Consider the following 23,993-nt stretch of genomic DNA (forward strand, 5'->3'; position numbering starts at 1 on the left):
AGGCACGAGGAACAGACTAAGAGCTGACAGCTGCTTGGGGACCTCTGATTAGCTAGTAAAAATGCACAGAGAACAGTCATGGTTGCAGACCTGATTGCAATTAGCCTTGCTGTTTGAAATGAACTGTGACACTGGTTTGACTCTGGAATTTGATAAGTTTTACATTGATATTTCAAATAATCTTTGTTTGTTTTGTTTTCTGGTGAATCTGTGCTTTGGCATCTGAACAATCACCTATTGGAATTATTAGAATTATTAACAATGTTAGGAATTCTTAACTCTAAAACTAGCAAGCCAGGGTCTGGAGAGGTGACTTAGCAGTAAATAATACATACTGCTGTTGCAGAAGAATGGAGTTAGGTTCCCAGCACCCACTCACTGGGTGGTTCAAACCACCTGTAACTCCAGCTTCAGAGAATACACCACCTCTGACCTGCACACACCTGCACTTATGTGCACATATACACACAGACATACACATAATTAAAAATAAAGTGTTTTTTAAAATTTGAAAATGGCACCAGGTTGCCGGGGGGGGGGGGGGGGGGATCTTTAATCCCAGCACGCAGGAGGCAGAGGTTGGTGGACCTCTGAGTTCAAGACCAGCCTGGTCTATAGAATGAGTCCCAGGACAACCAGAGCTGTTACACAGAGAAACCGTGTCTTAGACAACAAACCTAAAAAGTGGCAAGCCAGCTGACACAGTGTTCCAGTAGTGGCTCATGTTCAAGAATAACATCTGGGGCCAGGTGTGGTGACAAGCACCTTTAACCAGCACTTGGAATCAGAAACAGGTGAATCTCTGAGTTCAAGGCTAGTCTGGTCTGCATAGTGAGTTCCAAGACAGCCAGAGCTGGCTGGGTGTGTGGCTCAGTGCTTGACAGGCATGCACAAAGCCCTGGGTTTAATCCTCGTTCCTCAGGAAAGTCAACTTCCCAGAAGCTTTTGTTTGGTTTCTAAGTTGTTGTTGCCCGTTTGTTTGTATTTTAGGGTCTCCTTTTGTGAATGCAATTATTCATAAGGGCTTTGATGAAAGACATGCATACATAGGTGGCATGTTTGGAGCTGGGATTTATTTTGCTGAAAACTCTTCCAAAAGCAATCAGTATGTGTATGGAATTGGAGGTGGCACTGGATGTCCAATTCACAAAGACAGATCTTGTTACATTTGCCACAGGTGAGAGATTGTTTCTTATTACTTGTTTTGGTTATAATTAGATGAGAACTGATGACATATTTGAAAAACTTGGAGGGCAAGGCATATCTGACCATGTGAGGGACCCAGATTAAACTTTGTCTCCTCATAAGTTAAAATAATAGCCAATATTTACTGAAGGATCTGAATGGGCCAGCATGATTCTAAGCACTTAACCTGTTTAGTTCAATTTCTCATTTGAATACTTGGTACTTCATAAAGAACACTAAGGAGAGCCAGCAAGGTAGTGCACACCTACTGCCCAGCTATGTTGACAGATGAGATGGGAAGTGTAGGAGTTCAAGGCTACCTAGGCAAACAGCTAAACCCTATCTCAAGCAGGAAAAAAATAGCCAGACATGGTGGGACATGCCTTTAATCCCCAAACTGGAGGCAGAGGCAGGTGAATCTGTGTGAGTAAAAGAAGAAGGGGGAAAAACAAACAAACCAACCCACAACTGTTGCTGGAGGGCTTCTTTCCAGGTTCCCCAAGCCCCGCAGTCCCACAATCCACTTATAAAATAATCACTCAGACACTTATATCACTTATAAACTGTATGGCCGTGGCAGGCTTCTTGCTAACTGTTCTTATATCTTAAATTAACCCTTTTTTATAAATCTATACCTTGCCACGTGGCTGGTGGCTTACCAGCGTCTTCACATGCTGTTTGTCCTGGCGGTGGCTGCAGTGTCTCCCCCCTCAGCCTTCCGCTTCCCAGAATTCTCCTCTCTCCTTGTCCCACCTACTTCCTGCCTGGTAACCTACTTCCTGCCTGGTCACTGGCCATCAGTGTTTTATTTATATAGAGCAATATCCACAGCACACAACTGCTGAATAGAAGGTAACATTGAGCACCAAAGAGAAATTATTAAAGCCTTTGAATATTACAGGCCTGTATATCCCAGAAATCCTGTTATTGGGGTCTGGAAATATAACAAGGTATTACTACCTCTTGCCTGATAGGTGTGAGGTTTTGGGTTTAGTGCCTATCGCCATATGCACACATAAACACACAATGCAGCTAGTTGTCTAGTTACTCATTTTATGGTAATTCCTGTAGGAGGTTCTTTTTCATTATAATATCCTAATCCTCAGTTTCTAACATTACATCCATAAGAGAGGTAATTAAAATGCTTTAATTCTCTTTAGAAAGTAATTATCAAATGACTACTCTGCACTTCCCTTTTAGTTAATTGCCTGTTCTCAGTTGTTTAAATCATTCAGGTAACTTGGCCCTAATTTATAAAATCTTTGTAGGCCAGTTGAGAGGTCAAGTAACATTAGTTACTAAGATTTATTCCAGTTAGGGCCCTGATTTTTCAGGCCTGAGCAATACTTTTCAAGCCTTGGGATATGTCAGAATTACCTCAAGGGTTTATTAAAATGCAGACTACTGAGTCTAAAGAAAAAGGCACAGCAGGAAAGAGAACATGCTCTTGCAGAAGACCAAGGTTTTAGTTCCTTTTGCCCACGTGGCGGTTCACAGCATCTGTAACTCCCAATTCCAGGAGATCTGACACCCTCTTCTGGCCACCTTGAGCAAGCACACACACACACGAGATAAATACCCATATATAATATAAAAATCCCGATAAACACCAAACAAGCATGCAGACTTCTAGGCCCCACCTCTTGCATTGCTGGTATTTCGTAGGGCTGGGAAGAGACTATAGCACTGGATTTTCCACCAAGTTCCTAGGTGATCCAGAAGTATGCTTAGAGCAGAACTTCGGTCTTGGCACCACATTTAGTCCCTGCCCTGGGAAACAGAGACAGGCAGAACTCTGTGAGTTCAAGGCTAGCCTGTTCTATAGAGTGCGTAGGACAGACAAGGCTATTGTCTTGAAAAAACAAAAAAATAAGATTTAATGCCTCCTCCTCCCCCGCCCCTTACCCACACACAGGGAGTCTCACTTTTCTGGTTTTTGTCTGTCTGTTTCTTGTCTGCCTCCCTCTCTTCCTCCTCACCCCACTCTCCCATTCTCCCTTCCTTTGTCCCTCTCCTGCTCTTCCTCTCTGTCTCATACCTTCTCCCCCCCTCCTCTCTCATTCCTCCCCTCCCTCTCTCCTTCCCTCCTTCTCTCCCTCTCTCATGCATACACTTTCGTGCGTGCTTGTGTGGTGAGTCAAGTCTCACTCTATCCCAGGCTGTCTTGGAACTCACTGTGTAGCACAGGCTGGCCTCAAACCTCCTGCCTCGGCCTCCTGAATGCTAGTATTCACTAGGCCCAGCTTGTTTTTTCTTACTGCCCCCTAAGTTTAGGCTTATGTCTTATATTAGGAAGTTCCTTCTGGGTAGGTATGAATTACCACTATTTCTGTTTTGGGTCACAAATCTGTAGTGTTTGGGGGCTACAGAACTTGAAATTCTGTACATTGAATGCTCAAGTTTGACTTGTCTTCTATGGCTGTGCTTATTAGTAGTAAGCAATGTTCTCTGACTTCCCCTAAGCTGTTGTTGGAACACAGTAAAACTTCACTGTTCTGGGTTTGTGTGTTCAATTTGTTGTCAGGGTGACATTTCCTTTTCCTGTTTCAGGCAGCTGCTCTTCTGCCGAGTGACCCTGGGAAAGTCCTTCCTGCAGTTCAGTGCGATGAAGATGGCACACTCTCCTCCCGGCCACCACTCGGTCACTGGCCGGCCCAGCGTCAACGGCCTGGCCTTAGCTGAGTACGTGATTTACAGAGGAGAACAGGTACCTACCTTTTATTGGTGGGTCTTCAACAGGATGTGGCTCTTACATGGACAGGGCATGTTGCCTTAACTGGATTTGGGTGGTGGGAAATAATTTCAGGCTTAGAAATTTACAAATAAAATGTTTGGCATAGGTTTTTAAAATCAGAAAAGAACCATTGATAAATCTATCTAACCCATTTAGAATTTGTCAATCATTACTGGATCTTTTTCCCTTTTTTTTTTTTTTTTTCTGTAAAATACAGCAATGGTGTTTAATTCCTTCCTGCCATCAGTGACATGACAAAGACCTAATGAAAAGCTGCTCTAGAGCAGCAGCATTCTAAGTCAGGGTTGGTGGCAGATTTCCCTCAGTTACTGACAACAGACAAACATGTACTTAGTACTCACCCTAGACCTGCCTACTGATGAGAAGAAAGAATTAGGGTCACGGTGGGAATAGAGAAATATCCCCAGGTAGTTCTGGTCTGCAGAACTCCTCAAGGTTTGGAATGCTTATATAAAGACACCTTAACATGCACTAAATTAAAACACACCAACACTTGAATGAACCTTTCTTTTCCAGGCTTATCCGGAATATTTAATTACTTACCAGATTGTGAGGCCTGAAGGTATGGTCGATGGCTGAAACCAATTCCACCAGACCTGACGTCCAGAAGCAGCGGTGGCCTCTTAAGTTTCACTTCTTGGCTGGAAAAAAATGCATCCTGACTACAGGCCTGTGGCAAAAATGATAAAAATGTGAAAGAAGCTTAACATTCTGACTTGATAAAGCTTTAATAATGTACAGTGTTTCTAAGTATTTCCTGTTTTTCAGCACTTTAACAGATGCCATTCCAGGTTCAACTGGGTTTATCTGTACTAAATTATAAACAGTTAACTTGAATCTTTTATACGTTGTGTATCGATTCTAACAAAAATGGTAATGCCCTCAACAGAACTCATTTTACTAATCAGTACTGTGTTCTTTAAAACACAGCATTTACACTGAATACAATTTCATTTGTAAAATGTAAATAAGAGCTTTTGTACTAGCCCGATATTTATTTACATTGCTTTGTACTATAAACTGTTCTAGAGCTGCCGCGGTTTACAGAGTATTTTCATATGTGTTGCTCATCTGTGTTTCATCTGTCATCGCCTGAGTGATTGCTACATTTGATTCCAGAGGCTGCTCGGTTGCTGGTGGAGACCTAGTGGGGAGACACTGATTTAGCAAGTTTAATTTGCTGATGGAAGCATCTCTCTCTCATACAAGAAATATTTTCTCATTTAAGAATTTTATGAATTCTCTGGGAATTTAATTTGTGATGCCTTTGTATCTGCAAGGCACACATTCCAGAGAGCTCTGGTGTGAAGTGGTGGGGATGGTGGCTAAGGAAGCTTCTTCAAGGGCCTCAAACTCTGGTTCTTGCTTCAGAGAGCGCTCTGATGTTCTGGGCATGAGAGCAAGCTCCCCCAAGTTTTCAAGAGGCTCATGCCCTGGCTTCTGAACACTTAGTGTTCTGATCATGGAATGTGAGTAGAAGTTCAGTTCCAGACTTGGAAGAGGCAAGCCTTGACAACTTCTCAATTCTTATTATCTTCAATCTAAAAAGGAGTAGCAAGTGGGAGTGGGGACTTTTGTTTTAAGTTTTTCTTGATCTTATGGTTATATTTATAGCTAAGTCTATTTCTCATGAATAAACACAACCCAGAACCATAAGTGTGGCTGTATCCATCTGTGGGTAGCCTCTAGAATGGGCAAGCCCAGTGCGTCCTGCTCCTGTCAAGGCATTCTGCCCAGTTGGAAATACGCTGTCACGGGCTTCTGTTCAGAGTGGCGGCTGTGGAAGAAACTGCTTTCCATGAAAGGCCACTCCAGACTGTTCTCTGATGTAAGCCTGTGCTCATCATCTTACACAGAGGCCTACCTTCCTGCAGTACACTCAGAAATCAAGGAGAGACTTTTACCCACCTAAGTCTTTGTAAATGAGGACATCTTCCTCGCTCTCTGTAACACCTTATCTTGGTTTTGCATTTATTTCTTGCATTTGTCTCTTAATTAACTGGTCCTTTAGAGAAACTTGTACATATAGTTGCTTGAAAGTCAAATTTATTGTCCTATGAGTTAAGAGAAATGTATTTCTGGAGTTGTTCCTATGATGTAAATTGTGGTCAAGATTTAAGAGGTCAAATCCTCACCTGGAAGTGCTTTTATATAGCCCTCTATTAATTATAAATGTGATCCTAAAATCATTTCTTGGGACATAAAAGGAATATGCCAAATTTTGTAAAAGTTTCAGGTTCTGTAAGCTTCTGAGTTTTATAGTTAAATGATAATGAAATGAACTAATGGGGTTTATAATTACATACTTCTCAAAGTTTGGCCTACATTGCTCTATGCGTGGATCTGGAACTGTTTCTCCTGTAAAATCATGGTCTAGTCCTGAGCTGTGATACCTCCTCTAACCCACGGCCACTCGTGTTGTTTTCCACTGTGGTTAATGCGCTAGCATGGCAATGTCTATTGGGAGCTGGGAGTTTGGGGTGTGGCTTAGTGCTTTGCATGTAATATCTTACTTTATAATGATGGAATTGCTTTTTCTTTTGCCTTGTGATTTTTTTTTTTTTTTGAAGTGAAATTTAATTTGTGTGTGTGTGGTGCTCTTCTGCCCATCTGAGTGTCTTACTTGTATCACATTCCATGCCCTCACTTAATTCTTAATAAACTGTTGACTTGTTTTCTGGGTAGCATGGTAATTACTGGAGTAGTATAAATGTGTTGAGTGGTCCTTGAGAAATTCATTGAGATTACAGTAAATCATAATCGCAGGAAAACAGTGGTTTTGAGTCTGATAGTGTCGGGGTTCTGCATAAATGTAAAATGTTGAATGTTTGGGCCATACTTACTCAGAGGCTTTATGATAAAAGTAAGATGTGTTTGGACATTTATACCATCCAATATGATGTTGGTCATCCTAAAAATTCATTCATGAAAATCAGTCTGCTTAACTTAATTATAAAGAGAATATATTTTTGTTTTCTATGTCATAAAAACATTCTTGATACATTTCCAAGCTAGTCATATTTTTTTCTCTAAAAGAAAAAAAAAGTAGTGTATTTTATATTTCCATATGCTAATGATCTATGTGTAACCAGTCCTCAGCGTTCCATAAGAAGAGAGTGATGGTACAAGTGCCCCGAAGTCTCACTTGGAAGTCTGTTTAAACTGCTTTATCTTCCTGCTTCACTTAAGATGATATTGAAGTGTTTGCTTGCTGTTTCCTGAGTGCATGCCCACGTATGATGTGATCCAATTGTTTGCAGGTTGAGGCAAGAAAACATGCAAATAAATTTCCCAAAGCTCTTAACAATTAGTTCTCTTGACTGTGCCTTTACCTCCTGTTCTGTCCAGTTAGAAGACTACAGTGACAGCGTGCAGTGACCCCTGGTCACCAGAACTTGTAGACCAAGAATACCGCCTTTCACTGTCTCCTAAGTCCATACACATACACACACATGCACGCACGCGCGCGCACACACACACACACACACACACACACACACCTGTGTTTCTTGGCTTACTAGGTTGTGGCCTGGAGCAGTTATTACTATTACGTGTCTTCTCCACTTAGGCACTCACAGCTGCGATTCCCATAACACAGATGGCAGGGAGCCCCCAGAGTGGTGTACCAGCATACCACAGAGCAGTCTAACAAGTGTGCTCTGCTAATGGGCTTAGTCCTCACACTCTTTGTTCCCCCCAGTGGAAGAGGGAAAAAATGAGGATGTCACTTGGTGGTAGAGCACTTACCAAGCAATAAGCAAGCCCACCCAACACTAGCAAAAAAAAAAAATTTAATTCAAATTTTAATTTTCTTTTATAAAAGTATTCATCTGCAAGAGACTAGAAATAGTTGGGATTTGAGTCACGTATGGTGGCACATACCTCTAATACCAGCACTCAGGAGGCAGGGACAAGTGGAATGGTATGCTGGCACACCACTCTGGGGGCTCCCTGCCATCTGTGTTATGGGAATCGCAGCTGTGAGTGCCTAAATGGAGAAGACACGTAATAGTAATAACTACTCCAGGCCACAACCCAGAACCCAGTTCTAGGCCATCCTGATCTGCAAAGCGAATTCCAGGACAGCCATCCATGGCTGTTACACAGAGAAACCTTGTCTGGGGGTGGGGGGTGGCTGAGGGTAATTGAGAAGTTTAAGAACCAGTGTCTACAACCAGGTGGTGATGGTGCACACCTTTAACCCCAACACTAGGGAAGCAGAGGCAGGTAGATCTGAGTTCAGGTCCAGCCTGGTCTACAGAGTGAGTGCCAGGGCTACATAGACACCCTGTCTTGAATGAATGAAAAGAAAACCAGTGTCTGGATGAGCAAATAACGGCTGATCCTAGGATCCACATGGTGGAAGGGAAAGACTGAGATGCCATCCTTCGTGTATATGTGTACATATTCACGAATTCCCATTACATGTTCACACAAAATAAAATATAATTATTTTATTTGTTTAGGTTTTTTTAAAACAAGCCTTCTTAGCCCAGGGTGCTCTCAAACTCAGTTTAATTCTGTCCCAGCCTCCTTGGTACTAGGATTACAGGCCTATGCCAAGCAGGTGGTATACAGGCATATATGCAGGCAATACACCCATACACATAAAAATAATAAAACAATGAGAAACTAAAAGGCAACGCAGAAAAAGTAGAAGTCTACCACTCGAACCCTTCATTGCCCAAGAACAGAAAGGGGAAGACAGCCACAAACTCAAGAGTGTGGCGCTCCCGTCATTGGCATCCCAACCCTGTGTGGAGGGATTATTCTGATTGGCTAGCTTTGGCCAGAAATCCATTGATGCTGCTCGCCGTGTATTGTAACCAGGAGTTATGGATAAGGCAGAGTTCCTTCTGGGAACTGATCTGCTTTGGGAATCAGGAAAGTACGGGGACAGTCCTGTCTCATACAAGCTCTGATCACACAATAGCTTGTTACTCCGTCCCACATTCCTGCACACCACCAGCTTTGTAAGGGGACGCTGAGGATTTGAACTCGGGTTCTCATGTTTGTGCAGCAAGCACCGCCTGAGCCATCTCCCCAGCCTGTTCTTCCTTCTCAAGTCTGAGCACTGTTATGCAGAGGGAGCAATAGCTAGGAAAGACTGCGGCAGTAACAACATAGCAAGGCTGCAACTAGTAATAGAAGTAAGCCAACGTTTTCTGAGAAGTTGACTGCCAGAAACCATCAAGAGGCAAAGACGACTAGGGGTACTCAGCTCTAAAGTAGGGCAGCTGGGTTACACCTTCCCCCAACCCAACGCTCAGGGATGATCACAGAAAAGGGGGCCAAAAGGTTCTAAAGAGCTGGAAGGATGTCTGCAACAAGACGATTTGCTGGATGTGACAGGCAGTTGCACATGTGACTGGCGTACATCAACAGATCTGAGTGGAGGGGGGCTTAGGACGGACGTCCTTCCCTTACCTGGGGAACTGTTGGGCTAATGATGGCTGCTGAAGAAGAGGGAGGGGCTGTTCTCAGGAATACAGACCCAAGCTCCAGGAGGCGGGGCCTCACACCTGTGCACATCTGCTCAAACACTAGATGGACTCTGGGTATTGGTTTATGACACTGAGAAGAAAGTGGGAATGGGGGAGTCACTGGAGGATGGAGGAATAGTGGGATGGATTGGGACCAAACATATGAATATTAATTTTTAAAATACCAGTCATAGCCTCAAATCCACCACCAGTTAAATCAATACTATATGTCACCCATCTCCTTATACACCGGGCCAGATAAATCCCATGTTAGAGATTAAATCCCTCTTCAGATCAGGGCAAAAGAGCTCAAGAATTAAACTTAAAAGCAAGTGGAGTCCTTTCTGACACCCCTGTTTTCAGAAACTCACCCTAAATGTGCTATGTCCCTGGCATCTGGGAGAAAGCCACTGACGTGCCCACTGAGATGCAGGATGAGTAGCTGTCTCTGGTTCTTGCAGTCTCAGCTCATGCTGAGGCTCTAAGGGAACCCCCATTTCCTCTTCATCCTAGCCAATTCACAGACTTACCAGAAGCTTGGCTTCCAAGAAGGCCAATAGAAATCAGTACCTGTAGTTAAGGATGCTTGTGAGCCACCATGTGGGTACTGAGAATTGAACCTAGGGCCTCTAGAAGGTCAGCCAGTGCTAACTGCTGAGCCATCTCTCCAGGTACCCCCATCCACCCCACCCCCACACGTATACACCTGTATTTTAAACCGACCTGGGTAGGGTCAGGTGGAATCTGGATGAAGCTGTAATGGAAAGGCTTATAGTGTTTCGTAGTGACAGCTTCAATACACATACTTGTTCACGGTGCTCTCTCTGTTGATGAAGAAGAATGTTTCTATTCTGACGGCTGAACAAAAGACTGAATCTGGGTAGAAGTGACCTGCCTGCAGGTTAATGGATTTTCATGTAAAAAGGCTAGCAGGTTCCAATGGAAGTGAATATAGTCTATTTGTTATTTATAGACAGGGATTAAAAAACTAATCCAATGGGAGTTTGTGCTGTCCATTGAGAGTAAGATGGACCCGTCTACGTGCGAAGAATTGTGAATGAGCAAAGATCCATGGCTCAGTGGACAGGAAGGGCACAGGGGAGACCACCCGTCTGGATAATCAGACATTCACATTTCCCACTGTTTTGCCCCATTGTATCCAAATGTGAGAAGCTGCTCTCGAGTCCTCCTGTACAAAGCTCTTTATTGGACTTTACTGAGGCATGATCCCAGCTGCTTCGCTCCAACTGCCAGCCACTGAAGGGGTTTGGCTTGATGGTGTCTGGCAGCTTTGCCCCCAAGGAGATTTATGATCTGTGAAAGATAGTCAAATTAACACCCTGGGCATTCCTGATAGGATTAGAGGCCCGCATTTGCATGCTGCTCTGACATACTACATGATGCTTTCCCAGCCTTGCTGGGTGAGGTTTGGGGAGGTAATTAGAAGGAGCTGGCCACACAGCCCTCTCCCAGCTGGCCAGGTGAAGGGTCACTATGCATTTCCAGATGGGCTTTTTGGGATTTAACACTTTGCATTGCCACACCATTTGTGGAGGATTGAGGACAGCCTCAGGTTTCGGTTCTCACCATGTTAGAGATAGCGTCTCTACTGTTTCTCTGCTTCATAAACCAGACTAGCTAGCCCTTCAGCTTCCAGTCACTCTATTGTCTTCCCCTCACACTGTGTCTCCAGCTTTTATATAGGTTCTAGAAATTCAAACTCAGATCCTCATGTGTATGTGGAGAATGCTTTTGTCCATTAAACCATCTCCACAGCCTGTTACCATCTTTTTGCCTTGTGAGGCAGGACCACTAACGGAAGAATCCTATCAACATAATTGAGCCCCATGAAATAAAAGGAACACTCATGTGTACAGCAAGAATGTGTGTATGTACATGTACACACACAACACACACACTTATATCCAGAATTTCATGAACCCTCTAAAAGAGAAAATGGAACCCAGTGTGTTTTTTCAAATGGTAAAATGCCTTCCAGATTCTCCCGGGCTCTGTCTACAGGGTGGAACCATCCTCTGCAAACACAAGCCCCAATCACTTAGTTGCATATCATTGTATTACTACTACTGGATATTTTTTAAGTATGTACTTGCTTTTTATTTCAGGGTTAGATTGTTTCTGGTATGAAATCTATTTCAATATACTTGAACTATGCACCTAATTGGGATTCAGAAATGAATTATTTTTTCTGGTTTAATTGAAGACTATGACCCAGGAATGAATCATTTTTTATCATCTTATCCAATAGAAAGTTGTCTGAGGCTGGGCGGTGGTGGCGCACACCTTTAATCCCAGCACTCGGGAGGCAGAGCCAGGCGGATCGCTGTGAGTTCGAGGCCAGCCTGGGCTACCAAGTGAGCTCCAGGAAAGGCGCAAAACTACGCAGAGAAACCCTGTCTCGAAAAACCAAAAAAAAAAAAAAAAAAAGAAAAAAAAGAAAAAAAGAAAAAAAAGAAAAAAAAAGAAAGTTGCCTGATACCCACTGTAGAAAGGAGTTCTCAAGGCTGGCTGCCATTCAAATCAGTACCTCTAATCCCTCCCCTAGGGGTCGGGAGAGCTGAGGCAAGAAGACTACACTGTCTTCAGAGCCTGAGCTGCAGTATGAGACCCTCCCTTCCTCCCCAACACATACACTTACCTGTGTGTGCATGTGCGCGCACGCGCGCGCACACACCCCCCCATATGTATGCATACATACATATATACATACATATATCTTGACTGGAGAATTTAAAGAACACTTAATAATTCTGATTATCTAGCCGGGCGGTGGTGGCGCACACCTTTAATCCCAGCACTCGGGAGGCAGAGCCAGGCGGATCTCTGTGAGTTCGAGGCCAGCCTGGGCTACTACCAAGTGAGCTCCAGGAAAGGCGCAAAGCTACACTGAGAAACCCTGTCTCAAAAAACAAAAAACAAAAAAAAAAAAAAAAATTCTGATTATCTGTTAGGTATGGACTTGGAAATTCTTGTTAGCATCCAAACGCACGTTTCTCACAAGCAATATCTTGTGAAGCAACTCCCAACAAGGCTGCTTGCTCCTTGTAGACAAGGAGACATGTCAGTCTTGTTCATGACTCTTCCCAACATCTGGCCTGTGCCAGGGACATTTGTATTATATAAACATGATAATGCCCTTGGATGACAGTCTGGTTAGATTACTGGGTATGGGGGAACTGAAGACTCCTGGCACTACTTTGCAGGAAGTTTGGAAGTAAGGAGGCAGATGAACACTTGGTGATCGGCCAGGATCTTAACAAGGCTTTGGGCAGGCTTGGCGGCTTTGAGGCAGATTCCTTAGGAAGGCAGCTCCTCCTCTCTTCAAGGGCTCTGGAGTACTTACATGTATACAGCTGTATGTAAACTCATAGCTACAACCAGCTCAGTGGCTGTAATTCACCAAGTACCACTACTGTGGAAATTTACACTGTGTGAAAATGTGCCAGTGTGATTGCCTTAATAAAGAGCTGAATGGCCAATAGCTAGGTAGGAAGAGGTTAGGTGGGACTTCTGAGAAGAAAGAGGAGGAGTCATCAGCCAGACATGGAATAATCAGGATAAGCATAATGGAGATGAGGTTACGAACACGTGGAAGAATGTAGAGTTAAAAAATATGGGTTAATTTAAGTTATAAGAGCTAGTTAGCCAGGTGGTGGTGGCGCACACCTTTAATCCCAGCACTCAGGAGGCAGAGCCAGGTGGGTCTCTGTGAGTTCAAGGCCAGCCTGGGCTACCAAGTGAGTTCCAGGAAAGGCACAAAGCAACACAGAGAAACCCTGTCTTGAAAAACCAAAAAAAAAGAAAAGAAAAAAGCTAGTTAAAAACAAGCCTAAGCTAAGGCTGAGCTTTCATAATTAATGATAAGTCCCTGTGTCATTTTTTGTGAGCTGGTGACCCAAAAAGAAAACTCTGTCTATGTACCACTGATTGCCTTTGATAGATATGTCTGTTTGCATATTGATATGCAATCAGTTTCTTTTCTTCTATTTTTTTTTTTTTTTTTAGTGCAGACATATAGAATAACCATGCAGGAGAGAGAGAGAGAGAGAGAGAGAGAGAGAGAGAGAGAGAGAGAGAGAGAGAGAGAAGGGATAGGTGGATCCTGCTTTTATAGCCCCCACACACATGCACATGTGGGCTTACGTAGCTATGCCATGCATGCATATAGATTACTGATCATGCAGTGCACAGATTATATAGGATGCAAGGCATAGCACATATCAGATGGGTATTTTTGGATCCCCAGTAGTAGGTTTCTCCACCAGGCAATAAGCCAGATCAAGCTGAATTAAAAGTCTAGGCTTAATGAGCCAAGCACTCTCGGTAACTCTCAAGCCCCCCAAAAGTGAGGTGTGGGAGGAAGGAGGAAAAATCACAGGGCAGGTCTAGGGACCAGAGCTTAAATACCCTGTGGGTACGCTATGGAGCAGCTCCAGGGGAGGAGCCACTGCTTGGTGGGCTTTCTGAGAAGGGCAGGGTTTGAAATGGGGAGAGGCGAGTGAGACCGAATCAGCTTCCAACTGAACATCCCGACCTTCTTGGATATATGGGTGCCAGTTCAAGTCTGGCTACTTCCTGTTGGCATGGGATGACGTGGGGAGGGGAGTCCGGAATCAGTGGGCTCACGCTCAGTGGGAGGTGTGGGTGAAGGAGCATTTGGTTAACTGCCCTCCTGGGGACCTCAGGAATCTGTTTCTTGAGGAAGTGGCGAAGGCAAGTTGCATTTATCCCGAATAGGTGCCCCCATTGAGCCTGGAGAGGTGGTCCCAGGAGCTTGGGGGATGGCATGCCAAACCGAGGGATGCTGTGTTCCAGGAGTACCTGCGCCATCACATCTGCTGTTTCCCTGGAGATGAGGAGTGCCCCTATGCATCCTGTAAAGGTGTCAACAAGAGTTAAGAGATAGCAGAGCTTTTTATGAGTGGGCTTGTGAGTGAAGTCAACCTGCTAGTACTCACTCGGTTGGTGTCCTTGGAGCTGATACAGAGGCTGGCACATCTGGAGAGCCCCCTGCAGGTTGGCCTTGGCACACATCTGCCAGGAGGAGTGGAGCTGTAAAATAGGGGCTTGAAGATGGGTGGGGTTAAAGAGGGCCTCCAGAGACTGACAGTTTCCACCAGGCCAGATTTCTCGATGGAGCATTCTTTCCCCAGGAACATGCAGGTGTCTGTAAGACAGCTGGAACCGATTTACACCTTGGTGTCCTGACAGAGGTTATGGCTTTGGGTTAACCGGCATAAACATTTTTCCTGGGCCTGGTTTTAGCCAATGAAACACACCTTTGAAGTCTATACTTAGAAGACGACCAGAGGAAATTTACTGAACAGAAGAGGTTGAGCAAGCAAAGGAGGAGGGAGGGAAGGAGGCTGAGGAGCGAGGGAGACAGGGAGGCCCGCGGGCGGGCGTCCATACCCTCTTGAATGCTGACCTGTTTCAGAGGGGGAGGAGTTGGCGTTTCAGCAGTTTTGCCGTATGTGGCTGGAGACAATACAGTAATGCTGAAAAAGCCTCTACACAGTCCTAAAAGCTGGGACCAGTAAAACCCACAGCAATCTAAGAACGTCTGAAAGCTGTTTGTAGTCAGTGCTCTATTAGTTTATCAGAACTGCATTTATCAATGCTAAAACTCGGAACCTCCAAAGTTCCCGTGTAGTAATAGCATAGAAAGGTGACAGAAGTCTGGAACATCATTACAATACCTACTCCACATTAGCATAATGTTAACTCAGTCAAAGGAGAATCAAGCTTGGGGGATGTTAGAACACAGTACATGCCAAGCAAGTACTCTACCATCAAGCTACACCCCCAGCTCTGAAGGGAATTTTCTAAACCTATTCCACCGTGACTCAGCGATTGCCACTTCTCAATTTTTCTCTCATCCTGGCAGAAAGCATCTTAGCTAAACACTGAGATTCTCATCCAATCACAGGCCAAGGGTTGAAAGAACTTCTTGAGGTCACATCTGTTCCTAAGATGCGATTTGGGGGTCAGCTAATTATATGCTTTGCTATCTCTGGACCACGACACAGGAGGAAGAAAAATGTTTCAGAAAGGTCAGAAATTGGAGCCTCACACCTGCTCTGTGATCACTGGCTAAGTCCTCCTGGAGTACTGGTACCTGTCCTAGTAAGCACTTGCAAGTCTTCTGTATCAGTGTGTGTGTGTGTGTGTGTGTGTGTGTGTGTGTGTGTGTGTGTGTGTATGTGTATGAGTATGTATGCATGCATGTGTGTGGAAGCCAGAAGTGTCTTCCTCTATGTCTCTCCGTCTCTCCACCTTTTTTTTTTTTTTTTTTTTTAGACAAATTCTCTTCACTGAATCTGGAGCCCACAGATCGGCTAGATTAGCTGGCCAGGAAACTTCAGGAACCACCTGTCTCCACCAGGCAGCACTGAAGTTGCAAACACACGCTGCCTCGGCCAGTTTTCAGAGCTTTTATGCCCTTTTTATGGGTTCTGGTGGTCCGAACTAAGTCCTGGTGCTTGTATAGGAAACACTTTACCTTCTCAGGTGTCTTCCCAGGTTCTTTTTCTTTGCCTTAGTTACAGCCCACACCCCGCTCCCTTTTTTTTGAGACAAGGTTCATGCCGTAGCTCTGACTGACTTGGAGCTTAACCATTGAGCTATCTCTCCAGCCCCAATTTACATGCTTTTGTAAGGAACTTCGCAGGGATGTGATTTTCTTCCACTGGTTCCACACACCCAAGACGTTGACTCTTTTAGGCTCCTCTGCCTGGGGCACCTACAGCACCTGGAATTCATGCTTCCGTAGGTAATATTGGTCCTTTTATTATGCACTTTTCCTCGGGGTACTGAGGGCACGAACATGACCCTAGTCACCCGTAAGTCATCACAGACTCCCTAAGTGCTGCTAATCGAAGTGACGGATTTATCTTGTGTTCAGACGTTTCATCCTGTTCCTGCGTGCATGCTAATTTATTTTCTCTAGCTAAATAAATGGACTTAATCGCACTTTCTCTGTTGTGATCGGATGCCAGAGGGTGGTCAGTCTATGGCCTCGTGATGGGTCAACGCCACAGCACTAAGGAGGACACAAAAGGGGAAGCGTTTACATTATTTTGTTTTAGAAAATATCTTGGGGAATGTTGCCAGCTCGGGCTTATCAATAAAAGATCCCAGAGTGGGTTTGTCACAGAGCAGCCTCAGTGATTCGGCCTTGGTTCTGGATTGTTATTTTCATTTAGGTTGCCACAGCTTAAAACCTGATTTTTCTCATAAACATATTTTGCAAAACATGCTTTGTAAAATGAAACAGCGGCGAATCCCCCCACGCCCATTAACAAGGACTTGAGGAAAGGACGTGCGACAATCTTTTGCAGCTGTGCCACGCTTTATTTCCAAAATGCAGACAAAGAAACATTCGCAAACACCAGCGAGTTACACTATAGAAGCGGTCAGAATGCAAGACGGGGCGACCCGGCCTAAAGTGCCTGGGTAACTGTCCCCGATCCTGGCCCCACACGTTTCTAATTGCAGCGACGCCCCCAGACTTCTTAATGTCTGGGCTTTGTAAGCCCACAGGGTCGCCTGAATGGCGGCGAAGGTAACGTGACCGCGCGGCGCCCGGGCGGCCAGGGAGGGGCGCGGGCTCGGCCAGTGGGAGGGTAGGACGGGGAGAGGCGAAATCACCCCACCGGCATCAGACCACCCGCCCCTTTGAGCGACGGAATGTGGGCGGGCAGAGGCCCCTCGCCCGGTTAACCCAGTGCGCGCCGGGGAGGGGTGGGGATGGAGGGTTAAAGCTCCCCAGACCACCTGGCGCGCACGGGGGGGAGTGGATGGGGGAAATTGGCACGTTCACCTTCCCTGGCTCGTGCTTAGGGCTCTGTTTGGTATATCTGTTTCCAGAACCTCAGTTTTTGATGACCTTAATTCCATTTCTGGAACCACGAATTCTCACCTCGATTCAAAGAATTTAGGAAACCCTTTCAGGAAGCCGTGGAGCTGAGCTTCTCTCACTGGAAAATATGGCCCAACCAGGCGCCTAAAACTGCTGTTTGGTGGCCCACGCTTGAGATCCCAACACCAGAGAGGCGGAGGCAGGAGGATTGTGATGCTAGCAAGATCCCTGGGAACGGTTCCCATCCAGAAGCCTTTGAAAGACAGAGTAAAGTCGCTAAGTAAATGAAAAACAAATTGCCCCGATGTATGCTAAAGGGTGGTCAGTCTATGGCCTCCTGAGGGGTTAGCCCTGCAGCATTAAGAGGACTTTGGTGAAGTGCCAGCGCTCCTCTGTCTGGAGAAATTATTGAATGACTCTGAGCCCGATTCCCCTCACTCATGAAATCCATCTCAAACCAGGCATGGTGGCACACGCCTGTAATCGCAGCCCCCGAGAGGTGGATGGAGGTAGGAGAAATAGGAGTTAAAAGCCGACCCCAGCTCCACAATGAGTTTGATGCCATCCTGGGCTGCGTGACACTTTGTCATATATATCATATATCACATATGTATATATGATGTGCGAGAAAAGGATCTGTAACCTGGAAAGCAAAGAGATGATTGTCTCTGTGAATTTTCTACTAATAAAGGTTTTCAGACAAGTACGCGGGGCAGTTGGGCAGGAGCACGGATTCCGAGAGAGTCCGTTTTATGCAAGTTGTAGAACACAGCAGGGACCCTTGAGGATTTCCTTCCCAGGAATGTGGGGAGGACACAGTCCTCTTTACGTTAAATCCGGGTGGTTTCCAGTCTATCTAAGCCTCAACAATGGTTAACTTACTCCTGCAGAGAATGCAGTACAAAGTAGAAACAGGGAACAAGGTTGGGCATCCCTGAATCCCAGGAGGGTATGCTAAGCTCCTAAGAGGAGAGGCACCCCGACCCCACGCGCGCCCGGGAAGGCCACGTGGAAAGACCTCTGCCTGAGCTTGCTCTGGAGAAAGCCCATTCCTCACAAAACTGCAACTATATTTGTTAGCCAAGATACATAATCGACAACCTAGGTGCTCATAAAGAAAATATAAGATAAACACACTGTAACTTTATTCAACAATTAAAAAATAAAGGAATAGACAAATGGACAGAAGCAGAGGGTAGTGTGGAAGTGAAGGAAGACAGACAGAGGGAAACACTACCTGTGTTCATTCACATGCAAAAGCTAAAAGTTGATGCAATCGAGGTAAAAAGTAGAGCCTGGTCCATATAGTGAGTTCCGGGCCAGCCAGAGCTACCCAGTGAAACACTGTCTTCTTTTCTTTTTTTTTTTAAGTCGAGAGTAGTCAGTAGGAAAGCCTGAGAAGGGTGTGGGGGATGGGCAGGAGGCAAGGCCCGTGGTAACGGAAGTAAAAGTGCAGCTGGGTAAAAAGACTAACTTCCAAAATTTCCCACCACAGTAGGCTAACTACTGTTGATAACAACATTATATATTTAAACACAGCTCATGAAGAGGATTATGAATATTCCCAACACAAAGAAGTTCTGAGGAAGTATATACTCCAATAACAATTTCACCACTATACATTACATACATGTACGAAATGTACCCCATAAACATGTTCAGTTACTGAGCATCAATTAAAAAAATAAAAATACGTTTTAAGAGAGATTTATTTTGCTGGGTGGTGGTGGTGGCGGCAGCGGCGGCAGCGGCGGCGTGCGCCTTTAGTCCCAGCCCTTGGGAGGCAGAGCCAGGCAGATCTCTGTGAGTTGAGGTCAGCCTGGTCTACAGACCGAGATCTAGGACAGGCACCAAAACTACACGGAGAAACCCTGTCTCAAAAAAGAATTATGCGTTTCACTTTATGTATGTTTTGCCTGCATGTATGTATGTGGCCACTTTTACCTTCTCAGCCATCTTGTCTCAATACCTATATGTTGTGGATCTTCGCAGGGCTTTCCAGGAGCATTAAGGACTAAAACAAGCCTTTAATCCCAGCACTTGGGAGGCAGAGGTAGGTTGATCTCTCTGTGAGTTCAAGGCCAGCCTGGTTCTACAAAGCAAGTTCCAGAACAGCCCCAGGACTGTTATACAGAGAAATCCTGTCTTGAAAAACAAACAAAACAAAACAAAAAGACTCATCTAAGAGGTTGGTTGCATATCCACGTACTGACCATGGTTACATGAACCAGAGCAGTGGTTCTCAACCTGTGGTCTCGACCCCATTGGGGGTCGCATATCAGATGTCCTGCATATCAGATATTTACATTAAGATTCATAACAGTAGCAAAATTACAGTTCTGAAGTAGCAAAATAATTTTATGGTTGGGGTCACCACAACATGAGGAACTGCATTCAAGGGTCACAGTTAGAAGGTTGAGGACCACTGAGCTAGAGGATTAAAGAGAAAACGATCCTAAGCATCCTCTTCCCTCCAGATACTATGGCTGCTGGCCATTTTTCAGGATGCTCCAGTCCCCCATCTTGTTTTGTTTCCACTCTTGCCCATGTTTTTAATTGAGAGCATTCAGAGCTTTGAGTGGTCATAGGAAGAGATTAAATTAGAAGAGAGGAGAGGAAATAGGTACCTCTTCATTCTGTTTGCTATTTCACCCTGTGACATTGCCTAGGAACACTTCCAGGGCACATGGCCAAGCACTAATTTTGACATCTCACCCTTCTGGGATCTCACACGAACAGTTTTTCCTTCACCTCCCTCCCACATCTTCCAATCGATAAGCAAGGGCCCTATCCTTGTTTTGACTTAAGAGAAGAATCATCCTCATTGTACTCATTATGCCTGGGAACAAAAGAACATATGGATCAAAGCTTTGGGGTCTTCAGCCCCACCACCATCACATGACCACCCAGCTCAAAGGCAGCTACTGTCAACTGAAGCACTGGCCGGAGCTGGAGCTTCTGGTCCGTTTAAACGAGTCCCTGTGGTTACCTAGAAACAACACCCCCACCACATCCTCGAATTGTTTGAGGCTGTGTAGGCGGCGGCATTCCTTCTGTGAGACTGCATTTAGCCACTTCAAGCTGCACCCCTTGGTGAAAGCATCTTTCTCTCCTCCCCGAAACACAGAGCCTTTCGTCTTTCCTGCTCACATATTTCATTTTGCTTTCCTGCTGGAAATCTAAGAATCAGCTTGCCTAACTAATCAGATCCGGAAATTTACTGGTGTTTAGTTATAATCATATTTCAATGTATACATTAATTGAGGGAGACATTTTTTAAAATGTTAATGTATCTTATGTAATAATGGTAATCCATATGTTTTCATTTGAGTCTTTGTTTTCTATCCCCAAAGTGGTTCTGTGTTTTTGACATGGCTTTCCTGTATTTCCTGTTGAGCTCTCTCTCATTATACCATGTGTTGCCTGCCATTAACAGCCATTTCTATTGTGTTTCTTAATTTCTCGCTGTCTCTATATGACGACCACTTTATTTATTTATGTCTTTCTTTCTTTCCTTTCTCTCTTTCTCTCTTTCTTCCGTTCTTTCCCCTTTTCAGCGCTGGGGATGAAACCCAGAGCATCGTGCATGCAAAGCGTTTGCCTTGCCACTGAGTTGCACCCTAAGTACCGATGGTTTGAATATGATGGAAGTGGGCTTCTTCTTTAAAAAAAAAAAAAAAAAGGAGAGGAGGAGTTTGGGGTGCTTTTATAGCTGCTTTTATATTTTGAAAAGGAGAGAATTTTGAATGTGATGAGCCAGAGGTCACAGGGGGGACAGAATTCAGAGTAAGTTCATCAAAGCCTCGCAGCTGTAAGCACTGGTCAAGAACTAAAGAAACCGTTCTTTGAAGTCACAAGAAAGCTGTGGAGCTGGGAGGTCAGCTGTGGTCCCCTGGCTCTCAGGCCACTCTCCTTTCCTTTCAAGTCCTCCATGTTGAAGACTTCCCAAGCCCGGCCCCACCCCTGTGCCTCTGCATTAGGGATGTGAGTGCAGGCCCACCCTCTGTCACCATGGCATTCACTCCACAACCACCCCTCCCCCCTCTTCCTCCCACCCCTCTCTCCTCTTCTTCCCACCCCTCTCCCCCCACCCCCTTTTCTTTTTAGTTTCTGGTGCCAGAGAGTGAAGTCCAGTCTTTGCACATGTCAAATATACACTCCACTACTGAGTGTATATTTGTGTACACCTCAACCCTCACTTATTGATTTAAATATTTTTTAGATGTCTATTTATCTATCTATCTATCTATCTACCTACCTACCTACCTATCATCTATCTATCATCTATCTATTTATTGCTGTTCTGAACCGAGATGGAGAGCTGCTTCTGATTATCTTGCATAATTACCTTTTCAGATGGAGAGCCCCCTTTTCGATATGAGCATTGGTATACAAAAGAAAATAGGCCTTAACAATGTGCTGACTACACACTTGCAGCGAGTCCAGTCGGGCACTGTGCTCACTGAGCATCCCTTTGAAGTCTCTCCACAGTCCCGTGGTGAAAGTACTGTATGACCATCCCTACTTTACAAATGGGAAAACTGAGGCCCAGAGAGGGGAATTGAATTGCCCAAGGTGGCCAGCTGCAAGACCCTAATCTGAACCCATGTCTGTTGCCTTCTATTGCGTACACTGCTACTTAGATTTTTCCTATAATATTTTATGGCTGGAGGGGAAAACACCAAAAATCTTGTCTCAGCAATTCCAAAGCAGTCTTTTTTTTTTTTTTTTTTTTTTTTTTTTTTTTTTTTTTTTTTTTTGGTTTTTTCGAGACAGGGTTTCTCTGTGTAGCTTTGCGTCTTTCCTGGACTCACTTGGTAGCCCAGGCTGGCCTCGAACTCACAGAGATCCGCCTGGCTCTGCCTCCCGAGTGCTGGGATTAAAGGCGTGCACCACCACCGCCCGGCTCAAAGCGGTCTTTTTTAAAATGTCCTTGTATGGCAGCTATGGGAACTAGCTCCCTTAATTGTGCTTGTGGTGACTGGGTAATTGGGTGCCATGTTAACCAGCTACATCTCACCAACAGCATCCTCAGAAGACACCATAGTTCCCCTCAGACCATCCTTGGCTTGGCCCACTACAAGCAGCTGTACCTGCCAAGAAGCGAGGATGAGCAATGTCTGTGCTATGACTCAACAAGGCATGGCTGAGGTTTTCTCAGGGCTGTAATTCTGAGGCTATTCCTTCTCAAATTTTCTTCCTCCTTTCCTCAACCTTTTACTCTACCATCCTTAGGGTACTGTACATCTCTGCAGGGTTAAGGCTCAGTTTCTAGAGCATCCTTGACTAAAAAACTGAAGACATAGAAAGGCCAAGGCAAGCAGCGTCTTCTTGAAGCATAGTGAAGTTGAAGTTTGCACAAATCACTGGCAAAAGGTGAGTCACTTGATCACACCAGTGTGTAAGGAAGACTATAAAAGTCCCTCACTTGAGGGCACTCATCCAGGAAAAAGGGGAGATCAGATCTGGGTGAATAACTGGCACTTTATCACAATGAACAATGGAGAAATCGGAGGTATATTTTCCTCTCCCTCCCCCTCATCACCACATCTTCCTGTTTCCTCTCCCACCCACCTCATACAAACAGAATAGGTTCTCTATCACTGAAACAAACCTTATTCAAAACAAAACAGGCCCTACCAAAGCCCAGAGGTTATTTTCTTTTTTCCTTCTTCTTCTTCTTCTTCTTCTTCTTCTTCTTCTTCTTCTTCTTCTTCTTCTTCTTCTTCTTCTTCTTCTTCTTCTTTACTTAAAATGTCAGTTTAATTTGGAGAAATATGATGTACTGATGAGTATTAGCTTGAACCAAAAGAAGCTAAGTTGCCAAGTTAAGGAATTTACAGACAGAAGTTACATGTCTTTAAATGTATCCACAGCAACCGAATTCGCTTACATAGAATGTATTGATAGTATTGGTGCTCTTCTGTAATTTTCAAAGCACCGTGATATACAAGGTTGTATTTGTCTCTGAGATTCCCAGACCGTGAGTCCCTGAAGCCCCAGTGAGCTGCTGGTGAAAAATCACACATCTAGCTGTGGTCTCTTCAGTTGCCAGAGTCTCTGAACTTCTTGGGAAGGCTCCGCTGTCAGGACTTCCAGTGAAGGAGTGAGCTAGGCCACATGAACTTCATTGAGGGAGCTGGTTTGCAAAGACTTTGTGGATTTGTTTTTTTTTTTTTTTTTTTTTTTTTTTTTTTTTTGAGACAGGATCTCACTATGTAGCTCTGGCTGTCCTGGAACTCACTACATAGACCAGGTGGCCTTGAACTCATAGAGATCTGCCCGCCTCTGCCTCCCGAGTGCTGGGACTAAAGGTTTTCTTTTGCCCAACTACTCCATGGGTTGCTTTCCAGTCCTGAGACTGCAGACTACATCGGGTATCAGAAAGCCTGACAGTATCTGGTTTCTCTTTTACCTCTGCCATTATCTTTGCTAATAGATGCACTTAATACTATGTCCACATACTTCTCAAGCTACAACCACACATTCTGCTATGTTTCAGGTTCAATTGCATATAGTTCAAAATATTTATTATTTCCTTTAGGATCCACAGACTATTTTCGAAGTATGTGTTTACTTTTTAAATATTTGGAAATCTCTTTACTGTAGTTGACACCTAGCTTAATTCTTTTCTCATCAGAGATTTTTGCATTAATTAAGCTGTTTAAAATGGGCTGCAGCTTGTCTT

The 23,993-nt window shown here is 44.6% G+C and overlaps 1 protein-coding gene across 3 annotated transcripts in view; it reads left to right on the plus strand.

Moving 5' to 3' along the window:
- Tnks2 (tankyrase 2) overlaps positions 1-7,244 on the plus strand; it is a 69,123-nt gene extending 61,879 nt beyond the window's left edge. For all 3 annotated transcript variants that reach the window (XM_028882878.2, XM_028882877.2, XM_028882876.2), the window contains 3 exons: positions 991-1,177; positions 3,736-3,892; positions 4,457-7,244. In XM_028882878.2, coding sequence (XP_028738711.1) covers positions 991-1,177; positions 3,736-3,892; positions 4,457-4,519 — 407 coding nt within the window. In that variant the 3' untranslated portion in view covers positions 4,520-7,244. The remainder of the gene's footprint in view (positions 1-990; positions 1,178-3,735; positions 3,893-4,456) is intronic.
- The last annotated feature ends 16,749 nt before the right edge of the window (positions 7,245-23,993 follow it).

This window comes from Peromyscus leucopus, chromosome 1 (assembly GCF_004664715.2).
Source record: "Peromyscus leucopus breed LL Stock chromosome 1, UCI_PerLeu_2.1, whole genome shotgun sequence".
NCBI classification, from domain to species: domain Eukaryota; kingdom Metazoa; phylum Chordata; class Mammalia; order Rodentia; family Cricetidae; genus Peromyscus; species Peromyscus leucopus.